Source organism: Amblyomma americanum, chromosome 1 (genome assembly GCF_052857255.1).
Source record: "Amblyomma americanum isolate KBUSLIRL-KWMA chromosome 1, ASM5285725v1, whole genome shotgun sequence".
NCBI classification, from domain to species: domain Eukaryota; kingdom Metazoa; phylum Arthropoda; class Arachnida; order Ixodida; family Ixodidae; genus Amblyomma; species Amblyomma americanum.
Window position 1 is genome coordinate 477,831,247 of NC_135497.1, and position 27,401 is coordinate 477,858,647.

The window sequence follows — 27,401 nt, forward strand, 5'->3', positions numbered from 1 at the left end:
TGATGTGCCACAACACCCAGCATACACAACGCTTTTATATTCGGTTCTAAGAATAGCTGTTCTGCAATGTCTTCCAGGCCTGATGCAGCTTTTGCATAACCACAAGCGGTAGGGCAGCCGACCTGCTGCCTCAGACCTTGCGAACCTGCGGAAAAATATCCTAATTGCCATGAGGCAATCGGTATTTGGGCACTGGTGTTTTGGCTTGTTCTTTCTTTCACGAAGAACTTTACCACATTTAGGGTGAAAAAGTGTGGTCCGTTTGGATAGCGCCAATGCTCATGCAATGAAGAACAGGACGCAGGTGTTCCGCAGGGCGTCCAGTGTTGTTAATGTTGCGGAATGCATTGGCTTTAACTCCGTTCACATCGAACACGCATCCACAAGTGGCGGCAGTGAGCTGCATGGTGCACAGTACTTTTCTTCAGTTATACAGAAATAACAAAAATATGCTGGCAGTGCTAAGCTTGGCTGCTTAGCTCGTGATATTCCGCCGACAGTCGTTTTACTGCGCACTGTGCCAAGCTGCATTGCATTTTTGCTTATGCAGTACAAAACAGCTACATTATACACAATCGAACTGTGCTATGCTTGTACGTAGAGTGCAGAGAACCGATATTATGTAACTTTTTTTCCGTATTTCTTTGACACATGGCACGGTCTTCTCTGCGGTGACTACTTTCATGCTGTTGAGCGCTGCCGCTGGGCAGTGCTACTGCGGCCGTAGCACTTCCTCCACTTTATTACATCTCAGGTTGTGTATAGGTTATCGCATCGCGGCAACTCTGGCCACATGCTATGCCACTCCAGGCGTTCCCTCTCATTCTATGTTGATTTGCCCATCTGGTTGCCTTTAGGTCTATCTTAGGACACGCGATGGCTCCGTTGTCGCAGTAGCGGAGTCGGTGGATTACACTGAAGCCCTTCTCGGGGGTTGGCTCAGTAAAACAGCGGTCGCCGCTAAAGCAATGCTTGCTAGTGTTCTGTAACTAAAGTAGTAATAGTGGTTTTGGCTGCTGCCAATAGAAAATTCAAGCACTGAATAGGTGTTGTTGAGGCATATTCCTATAATAACAGGGCAACGGACCCTGGACAAAGACAATTTATTTCAAACTAAACAATACCCAGGGCGAAAAGCCCGGCACGCAGCACCGCGAGTGTTGAAACGGAACTCGCGAAGTGCGTCACCAACCGCAAGTTCTTTGCCCTGGCTCTGCGTCACGTGTCGCCTCTGCTATACTCCGTTTCATACTTAGCTGTCTACGCAGCGAAGGCTACGGTGCCTGTTTGCGATCCTCGTCCGCATCATAATATAGTGCGTCAAAAATAAAAATAGAAATGAATTGACAAGCAAAGTGAACAGTAGTTGATATTATAGTAGACCGATGGAAGTGTTTTATTTTGCAAATAGATTGATTTTTCTTTTATGTTTTCCAGAACCGAGTGACGCAGATTTTTCGTTTTCTCAGGCGCCGGCTGTATCAGGTTTTCGCAGCTGAGCCGGCAGGTCTGTTTGTGAAAATGGCGTCGCTGTCACCTGCTCGCTTGTTTCCTTCCCCCGCTTCGACTTCGAAAACATCTCGTGTTCGCCTCTTTTCCAAGGTGAAGTCTCCAAAGTTTTCTAAAGACTGCAAGGCGGTGATAGTTAATGTCTACGCAAGCATAAGGAAGCTCCACCCCGAAAAGACTGTGCGTGACGTTCTCGCAATTGTGGGCGAGATGACCGGAGTGAGCCCTCGGACAGTTGTGAGGTTTAAGAAAGAAGGTCTTTCTGGCGGAGTAAAATCACCGCGAAAAAGACCGAAAAGGATGGCAATATCAAGCTCCCGCAGTGTGAAGTACGACAGCTTTACGGTCAACGCCATCCGGCTCAAGTTGCATCGTATGTATGCCGAAAAACAAATACCGACTTTGGACAGTATCCTGCATGAAGTAAACGGAGATGACGATTTGCCGGATATGAGCAAAGCCACCTTGTGGAGGTTGCTGAAAGAGATGGGCTTCAAGTTCGAAAAAAGGAAACGAACTCTCGCACTCATCGAGCGATCCGACATAGTAGCCTGGCGGCGCCGGTACCTCAGAGCTATCAAAGCATTCCGGAGCCAAGGGAGGTAAGCGCTTTGTTTTTAATGATCGTTCAGAGAGCGACTTTTACATTATTTGCCTACCTTCATCGCACCTAGCTGTGTACGTCATGCACTCATTTTGTGAAATCATTAATACTGTTTTTAAAATAAAATAAAAGAGGAATCAAATAGCGATGACACTGAATCGCGGATGTTGCAAAGAAGAATTAGTTTCTCGCTCTTTGTTCTATTTTCCGGGTCCGTGCACCTTGGTGCCGATTATAAGAAAGCATTACATATATAATTTGTGTTTTCAATAGGCACTATTCAGTTCGAATGACGAATTGAAGAATATTCTAATAGCCATTCAAAAGTTTGTAATAATTGCATACGCGATATTTTATATTTCTATGATGAATACATTGATAACAACAAAAACTCGAGCGATATTTGTTCTGCCCCCCCCCCCCGCCCCGTGCAGGTGCACCATAAAAACTCAATCGGTATTTTTATCTGCCTCCCCGTGCAGGTGCATCGTATACCTCGATGAGACTTGGGTCAATGCTGGCCACACCAGGCAACATGTGTGGAAGGACAGCACTGTCAAGTCATCGCAAGATGCCTTTCTTAGGGGCCTGACTACAGGTCTGCCAGCGCCATCGGGGAAAGGAGGCCGCCTGATCCTCGTTCATGCGGGCAGTAGCCTCACAGGCTTTGTGAGCGGTGCTGCCGACTTCTTCAGAGCCAAGAAGGGCGCTTCAGCTGATTACCACTCCGAGATGGACGGCAAGTACTTCGAGGAGTGGTTTTCAAGCAAACTGCTGCCAAACATTCCTAACAGCAGCATTATTGTTAGGGATAATGCCCCTTACCATAGTGTTGCGCTCGAAAAGCCACCAATGACATCAACTCGGAAGATTGAAATCCAGGCATGGCTCACAAGGAAGGGTATATCCTGGTCAACAGACATGGTACGAGCTGAGTTGCTCGATTTGTGCAAAAGAACGACGAGCGGACACACTGTGTATGCGATCGACACACTTGCCGCAAAACATGGCCACGAAGTGTTGCGTCTGCCTCCGTACCATTGCGAGTTTAATCCGATTGAGCAGGTGTGGAGCATGGTGAAAAGATTCGTAGCAAAAAGAAACAAAGCTTTCACATTGGCTGAAGTTGAGGAGCTTCTGCCTCAGGCTTTGGCACATGTGTCAAAGGAAGGCTGGCAAAAATTTTGTGCACATGCTGAGCGCATTGAGGATGAAGCCTGGGAAAGGGATATAATTTTCGATGATGAAGTTGACCCAGTAGTTTTCGCCATTGGCAGTTCAAGCAGCTCGTCTGAAGAGTCCAGCTCTGAATTGAGTGGCATTGAGGAGCTGGAATAATACTGTTTTCTTTGCAGAGTTTTTGCATTTAATGTTTGTTGGTTTGTTTATGGGGTTTAACGTCCCAAAGCGACTCAGGCTATGAGAAACGGCGTAGTGGAGGCCTCCGGAGATTTCGACCACCTGGGGTTCTTTAACGTGCACTGACATCGCACAGCACACGGGCGCCTTGCTTTTCGCCTCGATCGAAATGCGGCCGCTGCGGCCGGGATACGATCTCGCATCCTTGGGTACAGCAGTCGAGCGCCATAACCAGGGCGCCACTGCAGCGCGTTTTCCGTTTAATGTGAACAACATTACTTGCCTCCTTTGAGGATTTCTCTATCCGGGTGTTGCTACGGCATCTAGATAACGCTTGGATGCTCGTCACACTATCATCGAAAGTCATTGTGAAATAGTTTCTGCCCGAATTTTCAGGTGTCAGCTGAAACACGAAGACAGGTTTCCTTGTCGAAACGTTGGCTCGGCTTGCGAACTGAGGCTGCCGCTCAACCTTTGTTCAGTGCTCTCTCATACTGTGCAGCCATCTTCTTCCTATCTTTCTACCATGCATGTGTTCAATGTCACTGCTTTGCATTAAGCAAAAGTGCCCGTGTCAAAGAACTACGAAAATATTTAACGTCCAGATGACCGTTTGTACTTTCTTCCTCTCTACTTTATGAGGTTCTCACTGTGCAACATTGCTTTGTTGGTCATTTTTTTTATAATATTACTCATGTCTGGTGTCTTTTATGCCGTGTTATGCGTTGTTTTCATTTGGGTGTCTCCTCTACTGTGTGAATACCGGGACTAGGTTTTACTGCAATAGCACGGCTCCAGACGCATGAAACGTGAGCAAGAAAATTGCGTGCCAGTTATCATCGTGTTTGAAATTTTTCTTACTTGTTACTCACTTGTTCCTGCTTTATTGTGCTGCAGTTGCTTTTTATTTTATTTGTGACATTGTGATAGTTTGATCGTATTATTGAGTTCGAATGTCATAAAGCAACAGAGACTATGGAGACACTAGCACCGTAGCCGCTGAGCCACTTGTGATAGTAAGATGCCATATATGCTGTATGTAGCATCAGCAACTGCCATCGTTCCTAGTCATGTGTTCAAAGTCTTCATAATTATGATCATTTTCTGCCTTGTGCATATCGTGCTTTGTGCGTTGTTTCATTGCTGTCTCAACTCGCATTCTGATTTATCTATTATGCATAAATATTCCGAGGTTTTTAAGTGCCTTGTGGCCTCCTCTCTCTAAGACCACATGACCCATATGACTTCATTCTCTGGAACTGGCGTCACAGAAAATTCTTCACAAAAGATTTATTTAGTGCTGCCTGTATGATTAGCCTTATCATATTGTGTAGCTCACTATAATTTGTGCTCCTATATATGCTGTTTGTCCCAAGTTGTTGGCGACATTGCTCTGCTGGTCTTCGACTGTGTATGCCAAAGTTTGGCAGTTTTCATGCTTTTTCCCTGCTGAAGTTATATAGTATTTATCCCATGCTCCAGCTCTGAAATTTTGGCCTACTACAAAACTGCGAGAGCAAATGGCACACAAGATACTGAGAGGGTGCCGTTTAATAAAAAAATGAACAATTGGTATTTGTGAACTTGTGGCATTTGGGGACATATGCTTCAATGGTTCACCTGACATCTAGCCTTTTTTTTTGGGGGGGGGGGGTTTAAAAATTGATGTCCTCAAGCATGTAAATGATCAAAAAAGTCTTGGACAAGAGAATTTTGGCGCACTGTTCTCTTTACAATACAGGCCATACAAACATGGTCGGCCATTCACACGGCATGCACAGCAAATATCGACATATAACATTCTATAATCTGCAACACCAGTTTTCAAACCCTGGTATGTTTAAGCAGCAGTCAAAAAACTACAGTAACTCACGATCGAGCACAAACGGTTATCTCCAGTAACAAACATGATTTCTATCATTGCGGATATGTACAAATATTAAAAACATGCGAGGTGATGTTAATTATACCAGCCACCACGTTCATTCACTCTGCACTTACACATCCTTTGTGTAGAAACCCGAATTTTCGCCGTTCATATTGTTACCGCGAGAAGGCGGCGAGCTACCGTGGTTTGTGAGGAGGACGAACAGCGAGCTTTGGGACAACATAGCCAATCTATACCGCGTAGCCTCCAGACGACGCTGCCTCGAATAATTGAAGCCACACTGAATTCTATCACCCCACAATTAATGATTCATTGTGTGCAGCATGCGAAAAAATCCGTGAACACCGAAAAACAGCGCCTCTCAGCACGTCCGTTGCCAACTCTCACTTCACTTTCGTTTCCTTGCGGAAAAAGTTAACAGCACGCTTCTTATTAAAGAAGTCATTTCATTTTGATAACAAAAAAGGCCACTTATATATGGCTCGCATTTAGACTTTCTATCTAGAGATTCGCCGAAAAAAGATAAAAAAAAAGAACAAACCTACGCTGAGGATCGAACCTGGGCCCCCTCACAAAATGAACAAACATGCCCGCGCTTCGTACCACTCAGCCACGACGCGAGGCGGAGTGACACATTTTGTTAGTTTTTTTTGACGGACTATAAACTTATACTTCCGTACCTTTGGCTGTGTAGACAGCTATGTATAGAAACCGCCCAGCGAGGCTTAGGAAACAATTCGGCCGCGAGCATCCGTCAGCAGCCCAGCGGGTCCGAGTCTTCGGCCGCAACGAAATCTGCGCAATCAGTGCGATCGCGGGCGTCGACGTTATCTGCGGCGAGGCGTGTGCTCGCTGTCGCGAGAGGAACGGGCGCGCATTTTGTTAGGTCATATTCTTTAGTCTAGTTCTGCGACTGGGTTTTTATCAGCTCTGGTCTCTTTTCGACTGGTGCTTGCTTGCGCAGTTATAATTTTTCATTTGCCGTTTTTCTGTTGACGACGGAAAACTTGAATGCGCAAAATCCATACATGCACCACATACTGTATTCAAGTTGTCGCATGCGTGCTCCTTGCCTTATTATTACAAGGAATATCTGCAGCTAACGCTTCATTTGCGCTTTGTGCCCGTCCTGGTGAAATAAACCTTGCATCCTATACAGCTCTGAATTTGAAGGAAATACACGTCCTGAGAACGAGGTGTGGTGGCTGAGTGGTTATGGCGGTCGGCTGCTGGCCCAAAAGACGCGGGCTCGATCCCGTCCTCGACGGTAGAATTCTAAAGGCCCGTGTACTGTGTGCTGTCAGTGCACGTTAAAGAACCCCAGGTGGTCGAAATTTACGGAGCCCTTCACTACGGCGTCCCTAACGGCTTTCTGCCGTTAAACCCCTTCAAACCACACCAGAACAAGGTGTTACCTTCTTTACACACGTCTTTACTGTAGTACAAAGAACTACATTCATGGATGGTTACCCCCCCCCCCCGCCGGACTGAGGGTGACGGTAATTTTTTTGGCTGAAGCCAAGTGAAATGAATCGGATTTACTTTAGCCTTGCTCGTGGCCGTTAAACATACTCAGCATGTCACCCATTCATGCTTACCCAGATCAAGCGGTATCACATGGGAACTAAAACCCTATTCATCAGTTCCGGGTCAATTTATGCGCATGGGTAACTGCCAGATAAGATACAATCTATAGCAGAGTGTTGGACAAAGGTTTCGGCCGAGTATCTTACTGCACGTGAGCTAGCACTCGCCGGAGGCCAATTGTTTTAGAACCATCTGTTTCTTAGCACAGGGATGTGGTTTTCAGTGAACGCTTCCAAAGTGCAGATGATTGTTTTCGGTCCCCAACTTCTCAGTGTATGCCTCATCATAAGATTGCATAAGATTGCGCAATCTCACTCGAGTACATCGCCAGCACATGCTCAAGGAATGTTCTCAGCCCGCCTGCCATCGCTCAATAATTGCTCGCGTTATCACCACGCATCGGAGATTGCGGCAACTAGTAGGAGTGACTGAACATCCCCGTGGCGTTGTTTTTCGCGTTCAGCCCCGCGTGGTACGTTACGATGTTCTGGGTTTTCTTTATTTCTACCTGGAGGTTGCGTATGGAAGGCACTGAGCGGTCTCCGACACCAACCATTCTATTTTGACGGCCTGCTTTGGCGTGTATGCAGCCTTGTCCCTATGCACCAGCAGGTTGCAGAACTTGGCGCTGATGGGAAGCAGGCTCTCTTCGTTTCAGAAAACGTTGCACTCGATTATCAGAGGCATTCAGAGGCGCTGCCCCGAATGGTACTCGTCGGCGCACAGGTTCTGGGGGTCCGTGGGCCACGCGAACCGCGAGACTGGCCTGCACTCGTGCCGATGGTGCCGCAACCAGAGTGCGTGCAGGGGAAGTGGATGATACTAAAGGGCCCTGGTGAAGTACCTTCAGGACCCTCACATACAGAATACGATTTCTTTAGCGCTTCGCCGGAACATATTGCACGATGGGGCAAAGAGTGCGGGTATTGTCTATGTAATAATGTCACTCATCATGTCGAGGTGTCGAGCAATATAGTTGTAAATATCACCGAAGCTATATTAAATATATACTCTCTTGTGTGAGTGCCTTAAATGTCGTCTCGAAGAAAGAAAGATGTTTAACAAATAAAAAATGGGTACTACTGTGTGCCAGTATGGCTATCGATGGAAACCGCCAGTCACTCGACCACAAACGTAGCCAGAGAGACGCAGATTTTCGCTGTCGAGCAGAGTTAACCAGAGCTAAACCGCCAGCAGTTTTTTCAAGAAACACCTCAAGATTGTAAAACAGAACTGCTTTTACACGACACCAAAGGTGCGTTCATGAGTGGAAATGAGCGTTTTCCTGAAACAATATTGTACAGCAAAAACGGCATTGTGCACTAAACAGCACCCACTTCATACATAATTAATGTAATCAAAGAAACGGATGACGAAGAGCTGAAAAGCTGCAAAGCATACCCGCTTACGTCATAGGCGGGTTGCCTAGTTAACTAATCGCGTTACCGTTGTGTGATTTAAGAGAAATTGGAGAAAAAGATAACCATCATCGTGATTCCATCATCGTGATGGTATTGGTATAACGTCCTCGACGCCACTGAAGTCTAAACCCTCTTTTTGCACAACAGCAAACAGGCTAGCCTCACTCCATTATTAAAGGATCACACCTTCATCGTCATCGTGACCTGCGCTGTAACCGGACTCTTTTTCATAGTCGCTCGCGCATGTCGCGGCAACATCCATGATAATTTTGAGTTTACAAACAACATAGATAGGGTGAACACTCGGGTCGTTGTAGTTGCAGTCGAAGGCGCGGGGGTCACACTGGGTAGATGACTAGCGGCCGTTCTCACCCGCCCTGTATTCGTATAGGCACACTAAATTGCTTGCCTGGCGCTCATAGACATACGTCATGGTGTTTTTTACCGAAATTGTTCAGTAGATAATAACTGTGTGCGGAAATGGAAGAGCAATCCAAGATGACGTCAGTTAAGTTGCCGGGCTGTTGCTCAGGGACCGATCGCGCGCGCACTCCGAAGCCGGCGGCTTGGCCCCCTTGGTTGATGTGTGTTAGCTGTTTTTGGGGCTCCTCGAGAAGCCGCCATCCTGGCGCCGCCGAAATGGGTTTGTTTTGAGACAAACGCGGCAGATGGCGGCAACGACGGTTAACCGGCAGTGAGGAGGCCCGTCCTTGTAAAGTCGCACTCGGGCCGCAAGACGCGGCCGACGCGCGGACCCCTGGGGCTTCGAGAGGGGGTCGCGTGTAAATTTATTGCTTTCAACGGCGGACCGGCCGCGGGACGGGCCGGACGCCTCGGAGCAGGCAGCAGAATTGAGGAGCGCGACTAGGGCAGTGTGCGTGGTTCGGACTGGGTGTTCGGTTTCCCTGAGCTTCCGCTGGCGTTTTTAGTGATTTTGTGTCTCTGTGCTGTAACCAAGCGGAAATGCGCAACGTCTTCGTGGAATTCGCGCGGTGCCCGCGCGACAACAACAACGTGAGCACCGGCGTGTTATTGGCTCCTTCAGTTGGAACGAAATTCTCCTGATTGGCTCTGAGAAGCGCATTTCCTATTGGTTACAAAAAGGGTCCCCAGAATGCTGGGCGAAGGGATTTAAGGGCGAGTTTTTGGCGCCAACGGGGAAATTGGAGATCGGAGGGCAGGTCACCTGTGAGCGCCCGTACAATAAAGAGCTGGTGTCCCGAAGAAGTTGTCCAGTCTGTTCCGCAACGTGTCGCCGGATCACCGAACCATCAGAAGACTTCAAGATCAACACCATCGATCTGTCGGTCACCAACATCGATCGATCAATCACTCAACATCAAGCAAAAATTAACTGGCGCAGTCGACAGGATCATTCCGGCGGCTTTCTGCGGAGCTGACACGGACACGGGCACTATGGCACACCAGCCTAGGGCGACACCCTGGTGAGAGGCCCCAGCGCTGCGGCTGATCATCGCGAGAAGTGGGCGCCGTTGCGGAGGGAGCAGGCGAGCTCCTGGTGACGGGCTTCGGCGGCTGTTGTTAGCGAAGAGAGGCGACATCCTGGTGCGAAGCCTCTGGAGCTGTTGGAGTCAAAGAGGGGACGGCCGTTGAGGAGAGTCTGGGACGAAGACTGGTGCAAATCTGCGGAGCAACGATGAGGCAACGGGAGGCCTCCGAGCAAGAGAGTGCTGCAGCCGTGGGAAAAGACGAGGCGGCATCTGAGAGGTTCGGAGAGGTCGCAGGAGCCATGGGCAGCGGTGCGACCGCAGAGTGAGTCCCCCTTCCCATTTGCTTGCCTCCGTAGCGCTCGAGCCGTAGGGTTGGGGAGCAACGGGTGTGATGGCCGCATTCATGTGTTCGAGTGGGCAATACGCCAGGCGCGCCTTATGGTCCAGGCTGGACGATGTCAGCCTGGAATCTCTCGAGCGCGAACTAGCGATAGTCGAAGAAGAGTACAGGCAGATGAAAGAATCTCTGCTTAAAGAGCAAAGTGCGCAGCAGGAGGTGGCACCGCTAGAGCGAGCTCAGAGCCGATCACCCCCTCCGGGTAGAGGAGATGGCAGCGAATCTCTGAGCAGTGTAACGGAGGAGCTGGGTGATTGCTGCAGCTTGAAGCCGGTAGGGATTAAGAGCGCTTCGAGCAAAGCGCAAGTCCCGGAAGAGAATGTAGAGATCGCTGCCGCATTCAGGTGTTCGAGTGGGCAATACGCCAGGCGCGCCTTACGGTCCAGGCTGGACGATGTCAGCCTGGAATCTCTAGAGCGCGAACTAGCGATAGCCGAAGAAGAGTACAGGCAGATGAAAGAATCTCTCCTTAAAGAGCAAAGTGCGCAGCAGGAGGTGGCACCTCTGGAGAGAGCTCAGAGCCGATCGCCCCCTCGGGGTAGAGGAGATGGCAGCGAATCTCTGAGCAGTGTAACAGAGGAGCTGGGTGGTTGCTGCAGCTTGAAGCCGGTAGGGATTGAGAGCGCTTCGAGCGAAGCGCAATTTCCGGCAAACAATGTAGAGGTCACTGGCGCTGTGTTGCCGGATGTTCCGCAGTCAGAAATTCAAGCTGAAAGAGAGCAGCAGTACCTACCTGCTGGCTTGGAGATGAGTGCCGTGGACGGGAATGCCAACAATCAGACCGTCGGTAAAACCAATCCAGTGGGCGGTGCACGTGAGGGCATGACGGACTTTTTCGCTGAACCTCATGAGCATGAGGAGAAAGGCGGCTCGCCAGGTACAGGTGTCCAGTGTGAACTTTCTTTGCGCATCGACGTGGAAGCAGTGCGTCTTGGGTGTTTCACCAATGACGCGGTAGAAACATCGAGCTCAGCGGTAGCGGCGCCGCTTGAGGCGCAGGTGTCGCAGCTGACTAGAGGCGGCTTTGAGACAGCGTACAGAGGCACGGGCAGTGCTACGGCGAAGAGATTGCCATACGAAAGCAGATCAGCTGGGAGGGACAGTGTTTGCGTCATTTCTCGTGAGCAGAGCACGGAAACACGGCGAAAATTTGCGGAGCATCTCAAATCACGGCAAGATCCTGGAGTGGATTTGCCTATGCAGCTCGAGGGGCTGGCGTCTGGCGTAAACACGCTACCACCGCTGAGCACGCAAAGCACGAAGACGCCCTCAGAAAACATGGGTCTGTCCATCGTGATGGCAAGTGGCCTGAGTGCGCTGACCGCCAACGAGCGTCGTAAGTTGGATAGACAGCAGCGCAAACGGAATGTCACTGCGCGGACCGCCTGTGCCGCACCGATATTCGGTCGTAAACGGCAAGTGCGAGTGTTCGACCCGGGAGGACGCCGCTGAATCGTAGGCTGCGTTGGCCATGCCCACTCCACCTTTAACCGCCTCGCCATGTCACAACACGGAGCCATGCGCTAGATATGCAACGCAACCAGCTTCGGTAGCACGTCTCGAGATGAAACAAAAGGCTCGAGTAAGCGCGGATGCAGTAGGTGAGTGTGGGGGATCCAGAGTTGGAAGGACTCAGTGTTCGGGGCTACAGACATGGACATGACCGAATGTTCCTGTGCGGCAGTTATGCCGAGTTTACCTTGTGTGCTTCAGTGATTACGGACAGTGTGGTATAAACTGCTCGGAATTGTCTTTGATTGCATATTACAGATGTTTGTTGCCCTGAGAACGATGTGCTGTCTTAGTTACAAGTTTGAGAGTATTTGTCATTAGCACTGTCATTAGCATTGTCCTCGTGAAGGGTGTGAGCGTGCACGAAGAGTCGAGTCTGTCGTTAAGACTCGAGTTTTTCTTGTTAGATGCGGTAGCTGCGTGTATTTTCGGTGTGCTTTTGCGCATGTCTTGTTTTGTACGGCCCTTCGCATTTTTTTTTCATTGTTGTAACATGTTTAGTGTTGTGCGTACAGCGAGTGTACGCACAACATTCTCGGTAAGGAGGAGTTAAGTTGCCGGGCTGTTGCTCAGGGACCGATCGCGCGCGCACTCCGAAGCCGGCGGCTTGGCCCCCTTGGTTGATGTGTGGTAGCTGTTTTTGGGGCTCCTCGAGAAGCCGCCATCCTGGCGCCGCCGAAATGGGTTTGTTTTGAGACAAACGCGGCAGATGGCGGCAACGACGGTTAACCGGCAGTGAGGAGGCCCGTCCTTGTAAAGTCGCACTCGGGCCGCAAGACGCGGCCGACGCGCGGACCCCTGGGGCTTCGAGAGGGGGTCGCGTGTAAATTTATTGCTTTCAACGGCAGACCGGCCGCGGGACGGGCCGGACGCCTCGGAGCAGGCAGCAGAATTGAGGAGCGCGACCAGGGCAGTGTGCGTGGTTCGGACTGGGTGTTCGGTTTCCCTGAGCTTCCGCTGGCGTTTTTAGTGATTTTGTGTCTCTGTGCTGTAACCAAGCGGAAATGCGCAACGTCTTCGTGGAATTCGCGCGGTGCCCGCGCGACAACAACAACGTGAGCACCGGCGTGTTATTGGCTCCTTCAGTTGGAACGAAATTCTCCTGATTGGCTCTGAGAAGCGCATTTCCTATTGGTTATAAAAAGGGTCCCCAGAATGCTGGGCGAAGGGATTTAAGGGCGAGTTTTTGGCGCCAACGGGGAAATTGGAGATCGGAGGGCAGGTCACCTGTGAGCGCCCGTACAATAAAGAGCTGGTGTCCCGAAGAAGTTGTCCAGTCTGTTCCGCAACGTGTCGCCGGATCACCGAACCATCAGAAGACTTCAAGATCAACACCATCGATCTGTCGGTCACCAACATCGATCGATCAATCACTCAACATCAAGCAAAAATTAACTACGTCTTTGCCGGCAATCATCGTGTTGTTGATTGTGTTAGATGCAATAGATATCTCACCCTGGTATCATCAACTGTCATCTTCATCATTATCGTCCTTGTCCGTGCTATTGCGCTCGTGAACGTGTTTTACAGCCCAGCGGATGGGTTTAGATTCTTTTTTTTTTGTTGCACGTCTCTGCCAGTCGAGCGTACTCGGACATCAATCAGACCGATCCATATGCGGCACGTGGCATCGTCGCTTTATAGCGCGTACTCGAAAATCATCTTTTCTTTCTGGGGGCAGCAGCAGTGAAATGATGAAAACATCCTCCGGGTCCGTGTTGTGCAGTGCGGTCCAGACATACTTCCGGCAGATCCTTGCATGACTGCCTTGTTTGAAACGAAAAGGCACATCAACGTGTCGTATGCTCGCCCGTAGTCTTCGATCACCGTGTTCTCTCTGCGTCGCTCTCTCGTTGCTGTTCAGTGCGGTTAACAAATCTTCGTCTGACAGATTGCCAAGATTAGCCCGCCGCGGTGGCTCAGTGGTTATATCGCTCGACTGCTGACTCGAAAGGCGCGGGTTCGATCCCGGCCACGGCGGTCGAATTTCGATGGAGGCGAAATTCTAGAGGCCCGTGTGCTGTGCGATGTCAGTGCACGTTAAAGAACACCAGGTGGTGAAAATTTCCGGCGCTCTTCACTACGCCGTCTCTCATAGCCTCAGTCACTTTGGGATGTTAAACAACCATAAACCAGATTGCTAAGTTTGACGTCTTCACCGCACCCGTCGTCATCATCCTCATCAGTGTAACTGCTGCAAACGGGCAACATTTCACCTAATAATACTCCAGCTATATTATTACTTCTTTTGAAATTGTTCAGGAGTTCCCTTCTGTAGGAGTACACCTTGATGAAAAGTCATTCGATGCATGCGGAAATTACCGGGGAGCTTATGGATGTATTCATTTTCCTGTGGTCATCTGCGTCCCCTTCTACGGCGATCGAAGCAGTTAATAATCTTTCCATGCGAATTTCCGCTACGGTTCTTGTCATTTCTGTAATCTTGTTCTCCATATCGTCTTGATTCAGTCTTGATTCACCGCCACGGCAAATTAGGGCTTTTTTGTGAGCGTCCGTTGGCATGGAAAACGCTTTGTTGTTGGTTTCGGCAAACTTGATTGCCTCAAAATCACCGCCGTGCTGCGCAGTAACAGCATGAATCAGAACGATGTACTTAAATTTATCTGCAAACAGGTCGTGCTCTGAAACAACCATGTTCACAATATTATTGTAGCATTCCCGCCTCTGTTCATCCGTCGAGCCGAGAACGACGTTGGCGCGCAATGAGCCAATCTCTCCGATGCGCGTCACGGCTTCTGTATAATAATGCCGAAGAGCCTGGCGGTTGAGGGTGACTTTTCTGACGAAGTCGTAGAATATGCACAGCAGTTTTATATGCAGGAAAAATGGGTGTGAAAACGTAGTGGTCCTACCTTTGCCTTTCTACGTGGCTGTCGGCCTCCTCATTCACAAACGCGTCGGGTGGAGTTGCCATCATGATTGGTAACTGGTAATCATTACCGTCTTCGATCCCACATCCTAACTGCGCCCGTACTTCTCCAGCTCGTCGACTTCCATCCAGATGGTTGCAAACAAGCCGTTAATGACACCGCCTTCGAGACTGGCCGTGGGGGTTGCCGTGGTCCACTTGTCCTTCAAAAGTAAGCGCTTTTCTGCACAGAAGGCATTGATGGCGGCATAATACCTTGTGACGCGTGAATCTGTCCCGATACCGTCGCAGAATCCGTTGCCAAAAGCGATGTCACCCCGCATTGGCGCGTAGGTGGATACCGCGTACAACCGATGGTTAGACATGCGTTATTGATGCTCCTCGTTGAAGGTCTCACCAAATGTCCAGACGTACGCTCAAGCTTTGTTTGCAGCGTCGCTGTCCCAATATTGAGCCGTCAACGGGAAGTAGCACAAGGCCGATTTAGTTTCGAAATTAGTTGCGGAATCCCGTTGTCGAAGTCTTGATACGTGAGTGGCATGATGTCCTCTGGGTTCGCCATAGCCATCAGCGCAAAATCCAATGTGCATACCAACATACCAATAGAGCCGTAAACATAACCATAATAGCCCCGTTGTTTCGTTGCAATGACGTTCGTTTCGTCGTCCGGTGAGCTGCTGTCAAGGTTGTCTGACAACACTTGTTTTTTCCAAAAGAACCGGACAACAATCTTGGTAGTCCTTGAGGATGTGAGGGAACTTGGTGTTCTTGAAAACGAAGCACTCGCTTGTGTCACGCATTTCCCCCTGCAGCATTGGAAGGTACTCTGAAAGGCTCCATGCGCTGCATAGCAGAATCGATGAGGAACCGGCGCATAAAGGTTGCACCCAATAGCATTTTCATCCTGTTCTTATATCTGAAGCCAGTCTTCATCATGTGACAACGACGCGCGGCGCTAGCTTAGCGCCGCTTCTTAACAGCAGCACAATATACGGGGGTCAAATTGGATGACGGAGCACCTTTCAAAGACCTTTTTTGTTGACACAAACGCGTGCTTATTCACTTCCCCAGTTTGCCATTTCATATTAGTTTCATAGACCATTTCTTCTGCACACGGCACAAAACGCAACTCGTGTTTCGCTTGGCACCCTTAGTTTTTTATCTGGCTCTTATCTGAACTATAGCACAGATTTTTCCTACTTTACTGGGAGTTTAAATGGTTGGCGCCACTCTTTACACTCCATATGCGGAAACATTTACTCCATCAGTGTGTTGTAAGAATGTTCTAAATGACCTTATTTACTCCCTGCACTAAATAATGGGGTATAAAGGAGGGTTGTCGTAAAAACCCCAAGTCCCCGAAGGAGTAAAAAAAAAACGCCATTTTGCGCCATCCGCCGCGCCACCTAATGCCTCGTCTGCATGTGGCCAGTCGTCTTATAATGGCGGTGTGTGACGACCCCTGGTTACCGTCGTCGCTGGATCTCTGCTCACTCCTGCTCCTTCACGGGCGCCTGCCACGGTACAAGATATCGGCTTGTCGCCGTTTGCCGCTACAGTAAGCTGCATACTTGAACTTCTCTTGTGAAGCTTGCAGTGTTCTACCATACGTGACCTTCCTTTGTTAGTGTCGCCACCCAGTTAGAGCTCCTTCTTAGGCCTAATTCTCACAGCTTTTTTCAGTGTGATTCTCGCAGTGTGTTGGAACAGATTATAGTGCGTTTCATAACATCGAAATTTGATACAACTTAGTTTCAACGCTGAGCTCTTGATTGAGCTGATGAGGCTACATTTCTCCTGAGTCATATTGAAATCCTAAGCATTTAAGAAGTGAATATGATGCCAAGCACTGCCATACCAACTACCTTCAGGGGTGTTTTCATTTTCAACTTTCTCTGCTCTGGTATTTAGTCAAATATAGTGTGATGCATGACCATGAAAACTACTCCGCGAGTCCTTTTCAGTTTTTAACTTTATTCTAATGCTATATCCCTTTATCTACGAAAGTAGGAAAACAAACAAGCTCGTACAGCAAAAGCAGACGACAGGCAGACGACTCCTGCCGTCTCCGCATACGGCGCCGCTGAGCTTCCAGACGGCGAAAAGAACGCGCGACGCCAGGTCACATTAGGACAACGCAGTTTCCCAAGTTGCGTTGCCGGCGGACCCTGCAGATACTGTCCGTTTCTGCGATGGCACTGCTGTAAGAATGAGCCTGAATGAGGATAAATAAACAGGACGCTATTTTTGGGCTCCTTTTCTCTGGGTAGTAAAAAAAACTCCCATGTACTCCCAAATACCTCCCTTGTATAAGGGAGTAAATCAAATACTCCATTCATATGGAGCAAATAAAATCTCCTTTTGGCTGCGCGCTATAGAATAAGCCATTTACTCCCATTGGGGTGTATTTTTGTTAACAGTGTGGCACAAAACGCTACTCGTGTTTCACTTGGCTGTTCTCTAAACTTTAGCAGACCTTATTGGGAGCCGAACACACTTAAACGTAATAACTATTGCCAACTTGCTTGAGCCTGTGGAATAGTTGCTGGATGCGCGGTATTACCGCATTCTTCTCTTTATCTCTACTGGAAGGTCCCTGTGTGTTATGCTTACGAAATAACTTTTTCATAATTTTATTGAAAGCAAATATTATTACATCATTCGGGAAGCCCGCTACTGATGGAGCGTTTGTCAAGTGGCAAGCTCAGGACGGGTTTCACCACAAGCATAAAATAATGGACATTTTTACAGTAACCTCCTAGGCATGCACCAGCTTGCAGAATTGCAGGACAGTTGCCTTCCAGAAAAAAAATTTCGCTGCCAAAAATCTTTGTTCACAGACGGCGTTTTCACTCCACGCTCTGCCAACCGAAAGATTTAGGGCGAAGATGAGTCACTTTCTCCATGGTGTTCTGTTTAGAAAACTTTTTAGGCACTGTGCTTGCCTCTACTTGCTCCTCGCGTTCCGACCTCTGCCGTGAACACAAAAGGACAGAGCCACTATTTTTATGAATGAGCTTGTGTCTACTTGTGCTGAGGGGATGCGACCATGGCGTCCTAGAGTCGGGAGAATTTGTGATTCACTGGAAAGCTTTCTGGGCTTCTCTACTGTGTCGTTTCAAAAACTTCCTTCTCATATAGATTAGGAAGAACCTTCAAATTCCTTATGTGAATGACTGTTTTCTATGGTGTCTCGATGCCAGCGCCACCGTTCAGGGTGGAGACAACTTCAACGGCACCGCCATATTGAATCCCCCAGGGATCAGCTGCGCTAGCGTTCGTTACAGCGCCGTTCATCACTCGGCGTGCTTCAGGGTCCTTTAACTCGAACAGTGTTTTAACTAGAACAGCCCTTTTAAAGCCCCGAGTGGTTGAGGTAGAACATTTCATGTGCCGTGTGCTGGTTTCAAAAATGCGCTATTTTAAACATCCATTGCCCAGCAGGCCTTTCCGCTGCCTGCGAGTGGAATGAATTTTTTTGTACGATGTTTTTTTTTTATTTTTTTAATCTTACGATTGGTGGCTATGCCTTCTGATAAAGTGGGTTTAGGAACGGCAAGTCACTCGACAAGTGACGCAGGTCCGACAAGATGCGTTTATTGCAGCAATTCAAACAAAATCTAAAACGCTCCTGTCTGCGCGAGTGCACCGAAACAGGTAAGCCTAAGAAAAACAATGGAAGCCAGTCCCGCAAGGCATAAAAATTTGGCCCCAATGCCCGGACGAACTCGCATATAAGGGATCCACTACGCTCCTGCATTCAACGGTGCTTTCCACGCAATTGGCCTCGTACCTTCCGTTACGTGCGCTTTAAAGGGAGGGTTACGTACCCATCGGTCGCTTCTTCACATGTCCCGCATATGTGCCTTCCATGCGCCGCTTGATAAGCGTACACGCTTTCAGAGCCACGCGCCGACAGCCGCTTTTGCGCTGCGGTTGGTTCCGCTTGCGTCGTGCGGGACCTTTTCGTCTGATCTGCTAGTAGGCATGTCTGTCTGCTTCTTAAGCTAAGTAGATCTATAAATAACAACATTAAGGTGCGCCTCATTGCAACTCAGCTTGTGATGTCCACGTGATAGTGAATATCGCTAAATCGAGACCTGGAAAAAGTTAGTGTATGCAGGAACACTCTTACCATCGTTGCTACGTGTCGAAGGGTTGGTGCCGATGAGCGGATGAAAGGTGACTACGTCTCTCCATGCTACATATCGGCGCCAACGCACGGCCGCCCACGCGCGCGTCACAAACTGGGTGCGGATCCAGAGTCCAATTCCAAGAGCCATTATTTGAGATTTTGCCTGAACAATGTCTGCAATACTGTCCGCTGCGGGGGAGTCCACTTTGACCTTATTGACATCGCTGACCGGGCTGAGATCTGTGGGCGAGAAAACCAGTATGCTACAGCACATTCCCGCGTTGATGAGAAACGCAGTGTCCTTGCCTATATTTATTACTGCAACAGTATACAGACGCATGGAAGTCGTCAGTACGATCAAATTCTGGTAAGGTTATGCGAACAGCTGCAAGGTCATCAAGCAATCCAGCCGCCGCGGTGGCTCGGCAGCTAAGGCCTTCTGCTTCTGACCCGAATGATGCTAGTTCGATCCCGGACGTTTCGATCGAATTTCTATGGACACGAAATTACCCGCAAGATGTGGGATACACTGATATCCCCCTCCTCGTCCCCTGCGCCAGTGGCGACCGTGGCTTACACGGGCGCGCTGGCCACCAGGAATGTGGAGAGAAGGCACCCCCGCGACTCTGCTCATTTCCGCTCCAGCAACACGTCACGGCAGCGCGCCGCCTTCTGCGGAGAGGGTAGCACGCCTAAGCTTGACGGTAACGATTTGCTGCGAGGGAGGCAATGACCGAGGGGATAAAAGGGGTGATCGCGCGGCGGGAAGGGCTCTCGCCGCCGGACCTTACCTAAGTGCCCCACGGACCCCTTTCGCTGCCCGCCGGCCCCCGAACACCAACGCCGGTCGACGTCAACGACTTGGTGAGCTACTGAACATCTATTTTACGGATAGAACATTCTTCCGGAGTGTGCTTTACCTCGCGTTAGGATAATAAACTATTTCCTAGCGTGCCCTGCCGTTGCCTATTTCGTCCGGACCTGCCGTGGCTGCGACTCTGCGCCACGGGTTGGGGAAACGTGTTGCGTACTTGAATAACGCCTGCGTGTAGCTTGCACGGAAGCTCGCCTTCCCGGCCGGCTGGACGCAGAGTGACCCCACATCTTGGCGCCCGAACGTGGGGCGAACTAGGCAATCGAGCAGTGACCTTTGTTGGAGCGAACGACTACCGTCGCCCTAACAAAGGATGGCAGCCGACAGGAGTGACTTGCAGTCTTTGTTTATGCTGTCAGAGCCAGCGGCACATAACCAGGGCTCCCTACTTGACGCGCCGTTGGAAGGGTTTGAATTTGTGAATCTTGGGCGTTCCACGTGGAATAGCCGAGTAACATCCCCTGACGCGTTGGTAGGACTTAGGCCTGGCATGGGGGGCTCCACATCGGGCGCCTCGCCGCTCCGCGGCGCGAACAATGAGGCACCTAGGCCTCGTCATTCGACGCCATCAGCGGCTGCGCCCAACTCCGGGGGTGTTAGTCCGCAATCATCCGAGGTGCTCTTGCAGAACGCAATGCAGGTTATGCAGAGTCTAGCGGGTATTTTGCAAAACAATTTGCAAGCCCCGGCCCAGTCACCACGTGTTAGGATAGACTTGCCTACCTACACGGGGTACCACGACATTGCGGGAGCAAATGAGTACCTCGACCGTCTGCTGCATTATCAGCAAGTGACAGGAATCGCAGACGCCGAAATGCTCGCGCGTGTTGTGCCTGTTTCTTTGACGGAGCAAGCGGCCCGCTGGTACCGACTAGCCGGCAACCGAGCGAGGACAATGGAGGAGTTTTGCGCAAGCTTCCGCGACGAATTCCTTCCCGCAAACTATGAGTGGCGTTTGAGGAGAGAGCTGGAGCTCCGAACCCAGCACCCCGACGAGTCTCTGTTAGAGTACGTCCGAGCGATGGACGAACTTTATCGCCTCGCTGACCCTCGCGCCACGAACACGGAGAAAGTTGAGCGTGTCACGAGACAAGCGCACCCGACTTTCACGGCTTACCTGAGAGGAGTCAGGTTCAGAGATTTGGATGAGCTGGCAGCTGAAGCGAAGCGCATTCAGGGAGACATCCTCTCTGCGCGAGCGTATCGGCCGCCCCCACCCGCATCGCTGTCACTTGAGCCGCGCTGCGCGTGGAAGGGCAGCTCAGCGCGCAGTCCATCTAGAACTGAAGCGTCAGCACAGTTTGCTGACGAGCGTGTCCCAAGGGGTTGGGAGTTGTCCGACCGCGCTTTGGACCCATTCAGCTACGCGTTGCGAACAGCACACGCTGCCGCAGAGCGGAATGAACCGAGGCGAGATCGCGAGGCCGACACGCGGCCCCCACCATCCGCGCCGCGAGTTCGAGATGACCGACCGGAACGGGGCGACCAGCGCCTAGCCCGTCGGGGCCCGGGCAACCGTTGCTACCGGTGCGACCAGCCGGGACACTTCGCCCGCGAGTGTGGCCGCCCTCCCGCCCGTGACCAAACACGGTCGGGAAACGGCCAAAGCCGCCGGTGATCGACCTTCGATTCCGCGCGGCGTACACAGAAAACCCCGGTTTGCTAGCGCCTTTGGCATGTCGCGTAGGAAATTCTGTTGACCTGTCAGCGCCGTTCATTGAGCTAACAATAGCTCGAAAGAAATTCACCGCGTTACTAGATACAGGAGCAAGCGCTTCTTTGTTCGGTGACGAGGTGTTAAACCATCTCCGCGAGAACAAAATCCGGCTGAGAGAGTGCGATACCACTTTTCGCCTCGCGAGCGGCACAGCGCAATCAAGCGGTGCAGCTAGGATAGTGGTTCGCTGGGAAAGACGCGTGCGGCGACAACGCCTCGTTCATCTTTCCTGTTTATCCGTTCCTGTAATTCTTGGACGAGACTTCCTAGCCAAGACAGGTATTGTGATAGACATCAGCAGCGGAGGCTACAGGGAGCGCACGTCAGGCGCCTTGAAGCCTTTCGCGAAAGCGCCCGCGGCGTCGCACACCATTCAGACTCCGAACGCGGCGCGAGCGGGGGGAGACCGTGACAAATCCACCGCGCCAGCCCGAGATCCAGGAGGCGAGCGGACCATCGCCGCTGAGGGAGAGGGCAGAGAGAAGGTTGCCGCGGTAGAAAGCTGCTCTGCCGCGCAGGGAAGGTCAGCGCACCCCTTGTTGTCGGAAGTGAACAGCGTGACGGAGAGGGAGAAGGCACGTTTGTCATCGCTCCTCTACGAGTACAACGCGACATTCACTGACCGCCCGGGCCTCACTACCCTAGTCAGGCACCGAATAGACACGGGTGACGCACTGCCTTGGAAGTGCAATCCTAGACCAATTAGCTTGGCCAAGAGAAAAGCACTGGACAGCGCCTTAGACGAACTTATCGACACTGGCGTTGTTGAGAGGTCTAACAGCCCTTGGGGCTTCCCGGTAGTCTTGGTTCCAAAGAAAGACGATACATATCGACTTTGCGTGGACTACCGCAAGCTGAATGAGGTTACAAGGAAAGACGCCTACCCTCTACCCACCATTTCTTCCCTAGTGTCCAACCTAGGTGGGGCGAAGTACTTCACAACGCTCGATGCTAGCCGCGGATACTTTCAGGTTGAAATGAATGAGCGGGACAAGGAGAAAACTGCTTTCACTTGTCACAGAGGCCTTTTCCAGTTCAAGAGAATGTCTTTTGGTTTGGTAGGAGCACCCGCTACTTATCAGCGCCTAATGGACCGTGTTCTGGGAGATGCGAAGTGGCAACATGCGCTCGCGTACCTAGACGACATCGTGGTGTACTCGAAAACGTTCGAGGAACACCTGCGCCACTTGAGGGACGTCCTAGAGAGGCTGAGGTCCGCGGGAATCACTTTGAACCCGAAGAAGGCACAGATCGCCGCGACCCGAATAACACTGTTGGGGTTCACGATCGACAGAGGCCGCATTCTGCCGTGCGACGATAAGCTTGAGGCTTTGCTTAAGTTTCCGTCGCCCACAGATATAGCCGGACTCGGGCGCTTCCTGGGAATGGCGAACTTTTATCGCCAGTTCATCCCAGAGTGCGCAGCGCTGCAGGCGCCTTTGACAAAGCTTTTGAAGAAAGGCGAGCGCTGGAGTTGGGGTCACGAGCAAGAGGATGCACTGCGCAACCTCACCAAAGTGCTCGCTGACACGGCTGAGTTGCAGCTACCCGACCTAAACAGGGAGTTTGTGATTCAAACCGACGCAAGCGACCTGGGCTTAGGAGCAGTGTTGCTTCAGGAGCATGAAGGCTTTCTCCGTCCGGTAGCTTTCGCGAGCCAGTCGTTGACGCCGGCAGAGAGAAACTACTCGGTGACCGAGAAGGAATGTCTCGCGATAGTTTTTGCTCTGCGTAAGTTCGACTACTACGTCGATGGGGTGACATTTGTGATCGAGACGGATCACATGGCGCTCACCTGGCTGAGACGACTCAGCGAGCCGAGCGGCCGCCTAGCGCGTTGGTCCCTGTTGCTGCAGCGTTACGACTTCACCGTGCGCTACCGCAAAGGGAAAAACAACGCTGTGGCTGACGCACTCTCGCGAGCGCCTGTCCAGTGCGAGGAAGGTCACGCGACCGACCGCCCGACAGCCGGGGAGAGCGAGGGACTGACCCGAGCCGTAGCCCATGTAAGGAACGCGGACCAACCGTTGATCCAGGGCGAGAGCGTGAACCACGTGGACTACGCGAGTTCCGTGGGGATCGTGTTCAGCAGAAAGGCGCTGCTCGAAGCTCAGCAGAAGGATCCGTTTTGTCGAAAGGTGTTCGACGGGCTCCGGGAGCCGGGCGGCAGGGCCGCCGCGCACAAGGAGACAGCTGGTTTTGCTGTCGGTGCGGAGCGCTGGGAAACAGCTGGTAGTGCTGTGAGTGCGATGGATTCGTATCTGCTGGATTCCGACGGCGTCCTGCTGAGGTATATCACCTCCGAGAACGACACAAACGAGGCGTTCAAGGTGGTGATACCGCGAGTATTGAGAGCAGCACTGTTACGCTACTTTCACGACTCGTGCATCGCTGGGCATGCAAGCGGCCCCAAGACTTACACTAAGTTGTGTCGCTTTGCTACCTGGCTTGGCATGAAAAGGGACGTAATACGCTACGCCCGCTCGTGCCACGTGTGCCAAAGTGTGAAGCCCCGAGGCGGACGACCACCCGGCCTCATGCACCCGATTAACAGCCAGACTCCCTGGCAAATCGCGGCGTGCGACATCATGGGACCGTATCCTATGACACCGAGTAGGAACAAGTTCTTGCTGGTGGCCACGGATCACTTCAGCAAGTGGGTTGAACTTTTCCCCCTTAGAAAGCTGACGGCACGAGTGATCATGGAGAAGCTGATGGACGTATTCACCAGGTTCGGTTTCCCTGAGCAGCTGATAACGGACAACGCGTCCTACTTCACTGCGAAGGTGTTCGTTGATTCGTGCGCTGCACTCGGCATTAAGCACAAGAAAACGACCACCTATCATGCTCAGTCGAACCCCACGGAACGAGTCAATCGCAACGTTAAGCACTTGCTTGTCACGTACTCTGAGAGGCACAAAGATTGGGACTCCTATCTGCCGGAGATCGCGTTTGCTTTGCGTTCGACCGGTAACCGCTCGACTGGGTATGCGCCGTGTTCTCTCAATCTGGGTAGAGAGCTGCTAAATCCGATGGACCGGATTCTATCGGACAGCAGGAAGACGCCAGTCGCTTCGTCAGCACGAGCTGAGTACGCGACGCAGCTGCGCGCTAAGATGACGGAGGCCTTACGCAAGGCTCGCCGCAACCTGAGCACCGCTAGGGCGCAGCAGAAAGCACAGTACGACCGCTCGCACCGGGATGTTCACTACGAAGTGGGCGATCTGGTGCTTCGACGCCAGCACGTTCTCAGCGACGCTAGCAAACAGTTTGCGGCCTCGTTGGCGCCGAAATGGATCGGGCCGTTCCGCGTGCGAGAGAAACTTTCCTCGCTCGTTTACAGGCTCGAGGACTTGCGGTCGAAACCGACAGGCGGACCGGTGCACGTATGCGACCTGAAACGTTACGTGCAGCGAGATGAGTGGGTAGAGGACACAGCCCGACCCGCGCCGCAGTCGGATAACGAGATCTGCGATCAGCCGGCGCACCCCGCGTCCCGCTATAACTTGCGCCCTAAACAGAAACAGAATCTGCCTGCGCAGCCTAGAGCGAGGGCGCGAGCCGGCAGGCAGTCTCGTTTGATGCATGAACGTACGGGCCGCTCATGCCGATCAGTTGCACGCAAGACTGACTTGCGCTAACCCTCATGACTCTCGTGAGGGTCGAACAGCTACGTAGCACGCGCTTTGGTAGTTGGTTACGTCTGGGTCGACCTTTTCCCCGACGCAGATGGAGAAGCAGGCACAACCCAAGCGCCGGCGGTCACCCTCGACGTCCGGACGAAGCCCAAAGCACCCCTCGCCGCATCGCCGTCACCCGGCGGCCACCCCACCGGGCCCCGGGCGTGCTGGCCCGAGGCACTTGGGCCCCCTCTTCGGGCAGTCGCCGCGCCGCCGCCAGGCTTCCCCCGCCACCTTGGGTCACTCGCCGGCTCGCTCGCCACTCTGCCAGCGCCTGATGTCCACCCCGCCAGCCCGAGTCCCGGAGCCGCCAGCAGCGCAGGCCCCGCGCCAGCCGCCCAGGGACGTGGCCACGTGGACGTACCAGGCCGGAACGGACGCGCCGGTCGGCTACGTCTCGTGGCGGCCGTGGAAGCGGCAGGAGAGGGCGAAGAGGCTCACGCCCCCGGCCAGGCTGTTTAACGTATTCCGGGGGCGCACCGTCGCCGACGCGGACCAGCGGGCCGAGGGCGTGTCCCTACCCCTGTCCCCAGGAACCCTGCTGTGCCCGTGTGGGGCCGTGATGCTGCACGAGAAAGCCCACAAGGCGGGGGACCTGCACGACCAGAGGACGCGCGGGGCCACGACCCGAGACGATCTACATCCAGCGGCGGCCACTCCCAGCGCCGCGGCCCGTCAGATGCTGGCGCGAGCGGGCCGCGAGGCCGAGTTCGCTGAGTGGCTTCTGCAGGTAGCCGCCCGCCACGCTGGCGGCCCGCCGGAGCCGAGCCTTGGCTCGCAGCCCTCGGCCGCGGTGGCTCCTCCGTCTTCGGCAGCGGCGCCTCCTGCCCCGAGTGACGAGGCCCGGGACCCGGACCCCAAGCGGCCGGCCCCTGCGCTGGCGGCTGCGGAACTGCCGGCGCCCGACATGGAAGCAGGGGCCACGCCAGCGGGGGGGCTAGAGATGGACCTGGACCTATGGTCCACTGAAATTTAGTAAAGCTTTTTGTGCCTGTTTCTGTGTTCGGGAGGCTTCTTAAGGAGGGGAGGATGTGGGATACACTGGTATCCCCTCCTCGTCCCCCGCGCCAGCGGCGACCGTGACTTACACGGGCGCGCTGGCCACCAGGAATGTGGAGAGAAGGCACCCCCGCGACTCTGCTCATTTCCGCCCCAGCACTGACGTGACGTCACGGCAACGCGCTGCCTTCTGCGGAGAGGGTAGCACGCCTAAGCTTGACGGTAACGATTTGCTGCGAGGGAGGCAATGACCGAGGGGATAAAAGGGGTGATCGCGCGGCGGGAAGGGCTCTCGCCGCCGGACCTTACCTAAGTGCCCCACGGACCCCTTTCGCTGCCCGCCGGCCCCCGAACACCAACGCCGGTCGACGTCAACGACTTGGTGAGCTACTGAACATCTATTTTACGGATAGAACATTCTTCCGCAGTGTGCTTTACCTCGCGTTAGGATAATAAACTATTTCCTAGCGTGCCCTGCCGTTGCCTATTTCGTCCGGACCTGCCGTGGCTGCGACTCTGCGCCACGGGTTGGGGAAACGTGTTGCGTACTTGAATAACGCCTGCGTGTAGCTTGCACGGAAGCTCGCCTTCCCGGCCGGCTGGACGCAGAGTGACCCCATAAAGACGAGGCCGACGGTACACAGACGACGGGCGAGGAGTGAAACGGTGCCTTCCAGATTTATTTATTTAGATAGATTTGTTTCCCCAGTTTACACGACCTGTTGTTGCACATGCAATGCAATAAACGAACTTTCTTTGTTTTTGAAGCGTAAATCTTCACTACACCAGCTTTTCGAGGAGTCAGCGGGGCAAGTTCTGCCTTGACTGTAACGCTACTATTTTATCTCCGTTTTTCCACCCATATGAAAACAAAAAGTCAATCGCAGTCACAGAAATCACGCCAAAAGCGGCTATCACTTGAACGTTCATGTCCTAGCTTATTCTTCATCGAAGCTTAATCAGACAACGGGGTCGGCAACAAAGAGAACATGAGAGCATTTTCCCCCTCTCTCGGCCCGCTGTTATCAGAATGAAGGCTTTCGCTTGCATTTGGTTGATTTGGTTGTTCGCATTATTAAAAGAGAGCGTTATGTTTTATTCCATCTTTTTTCCTTTACTTGGGGAGATCATTTACTTTGCTCAAAAGAGTCTTGTTCAGTCCTATTATTTGTGTAGCATTCCAGCATGGGTTCAGTAAGTGCCTGCAGTATGCTTAAATAGGTAAAAATCAGTATATCGTGCTACTGAAAGAGGGAGATGAAGAAATCTTCAGTCAAATCACACAACATTAAGCGGCAGAGCTCTTATGTAATCTTTAACTGCTCGCTGTGGCATGAAAAGCGAAGTCGCAGAATTGTGAAGAACGCAGCCGAACAAC

At 51.9% G+C, this 27,401-nt stretch overlaps 1 protein-coding gene across 1 annotated transcript in view; it reads left to right on the plus strand.

Annotated features, from left to right (window-relative positions):
* LOC144116059 (uncharacterized) overlaps nucleotides 1–26,246 on the plus strand; it is a 430,049-nt gene extending 403,803 nt beyond the window's left edge. Inside the window, exon 3 of the mRNA XM_077650719.1 lies at nucleotides 25,074–26,246. Within this exon, the coding sequence (XP_077506845.1) occupies nucleotides 25,074–26,000 (927 nt within the window). The 3' untranslated portion in view covers nucleotides 26,001–26,246. The remainder of the gene's footprint in view (nucleotides 1–25,073) is intronic.
* The last annotated feature ends 1,155 nt before the right edge of the window (nucleotides 26,247–27,401 follow it).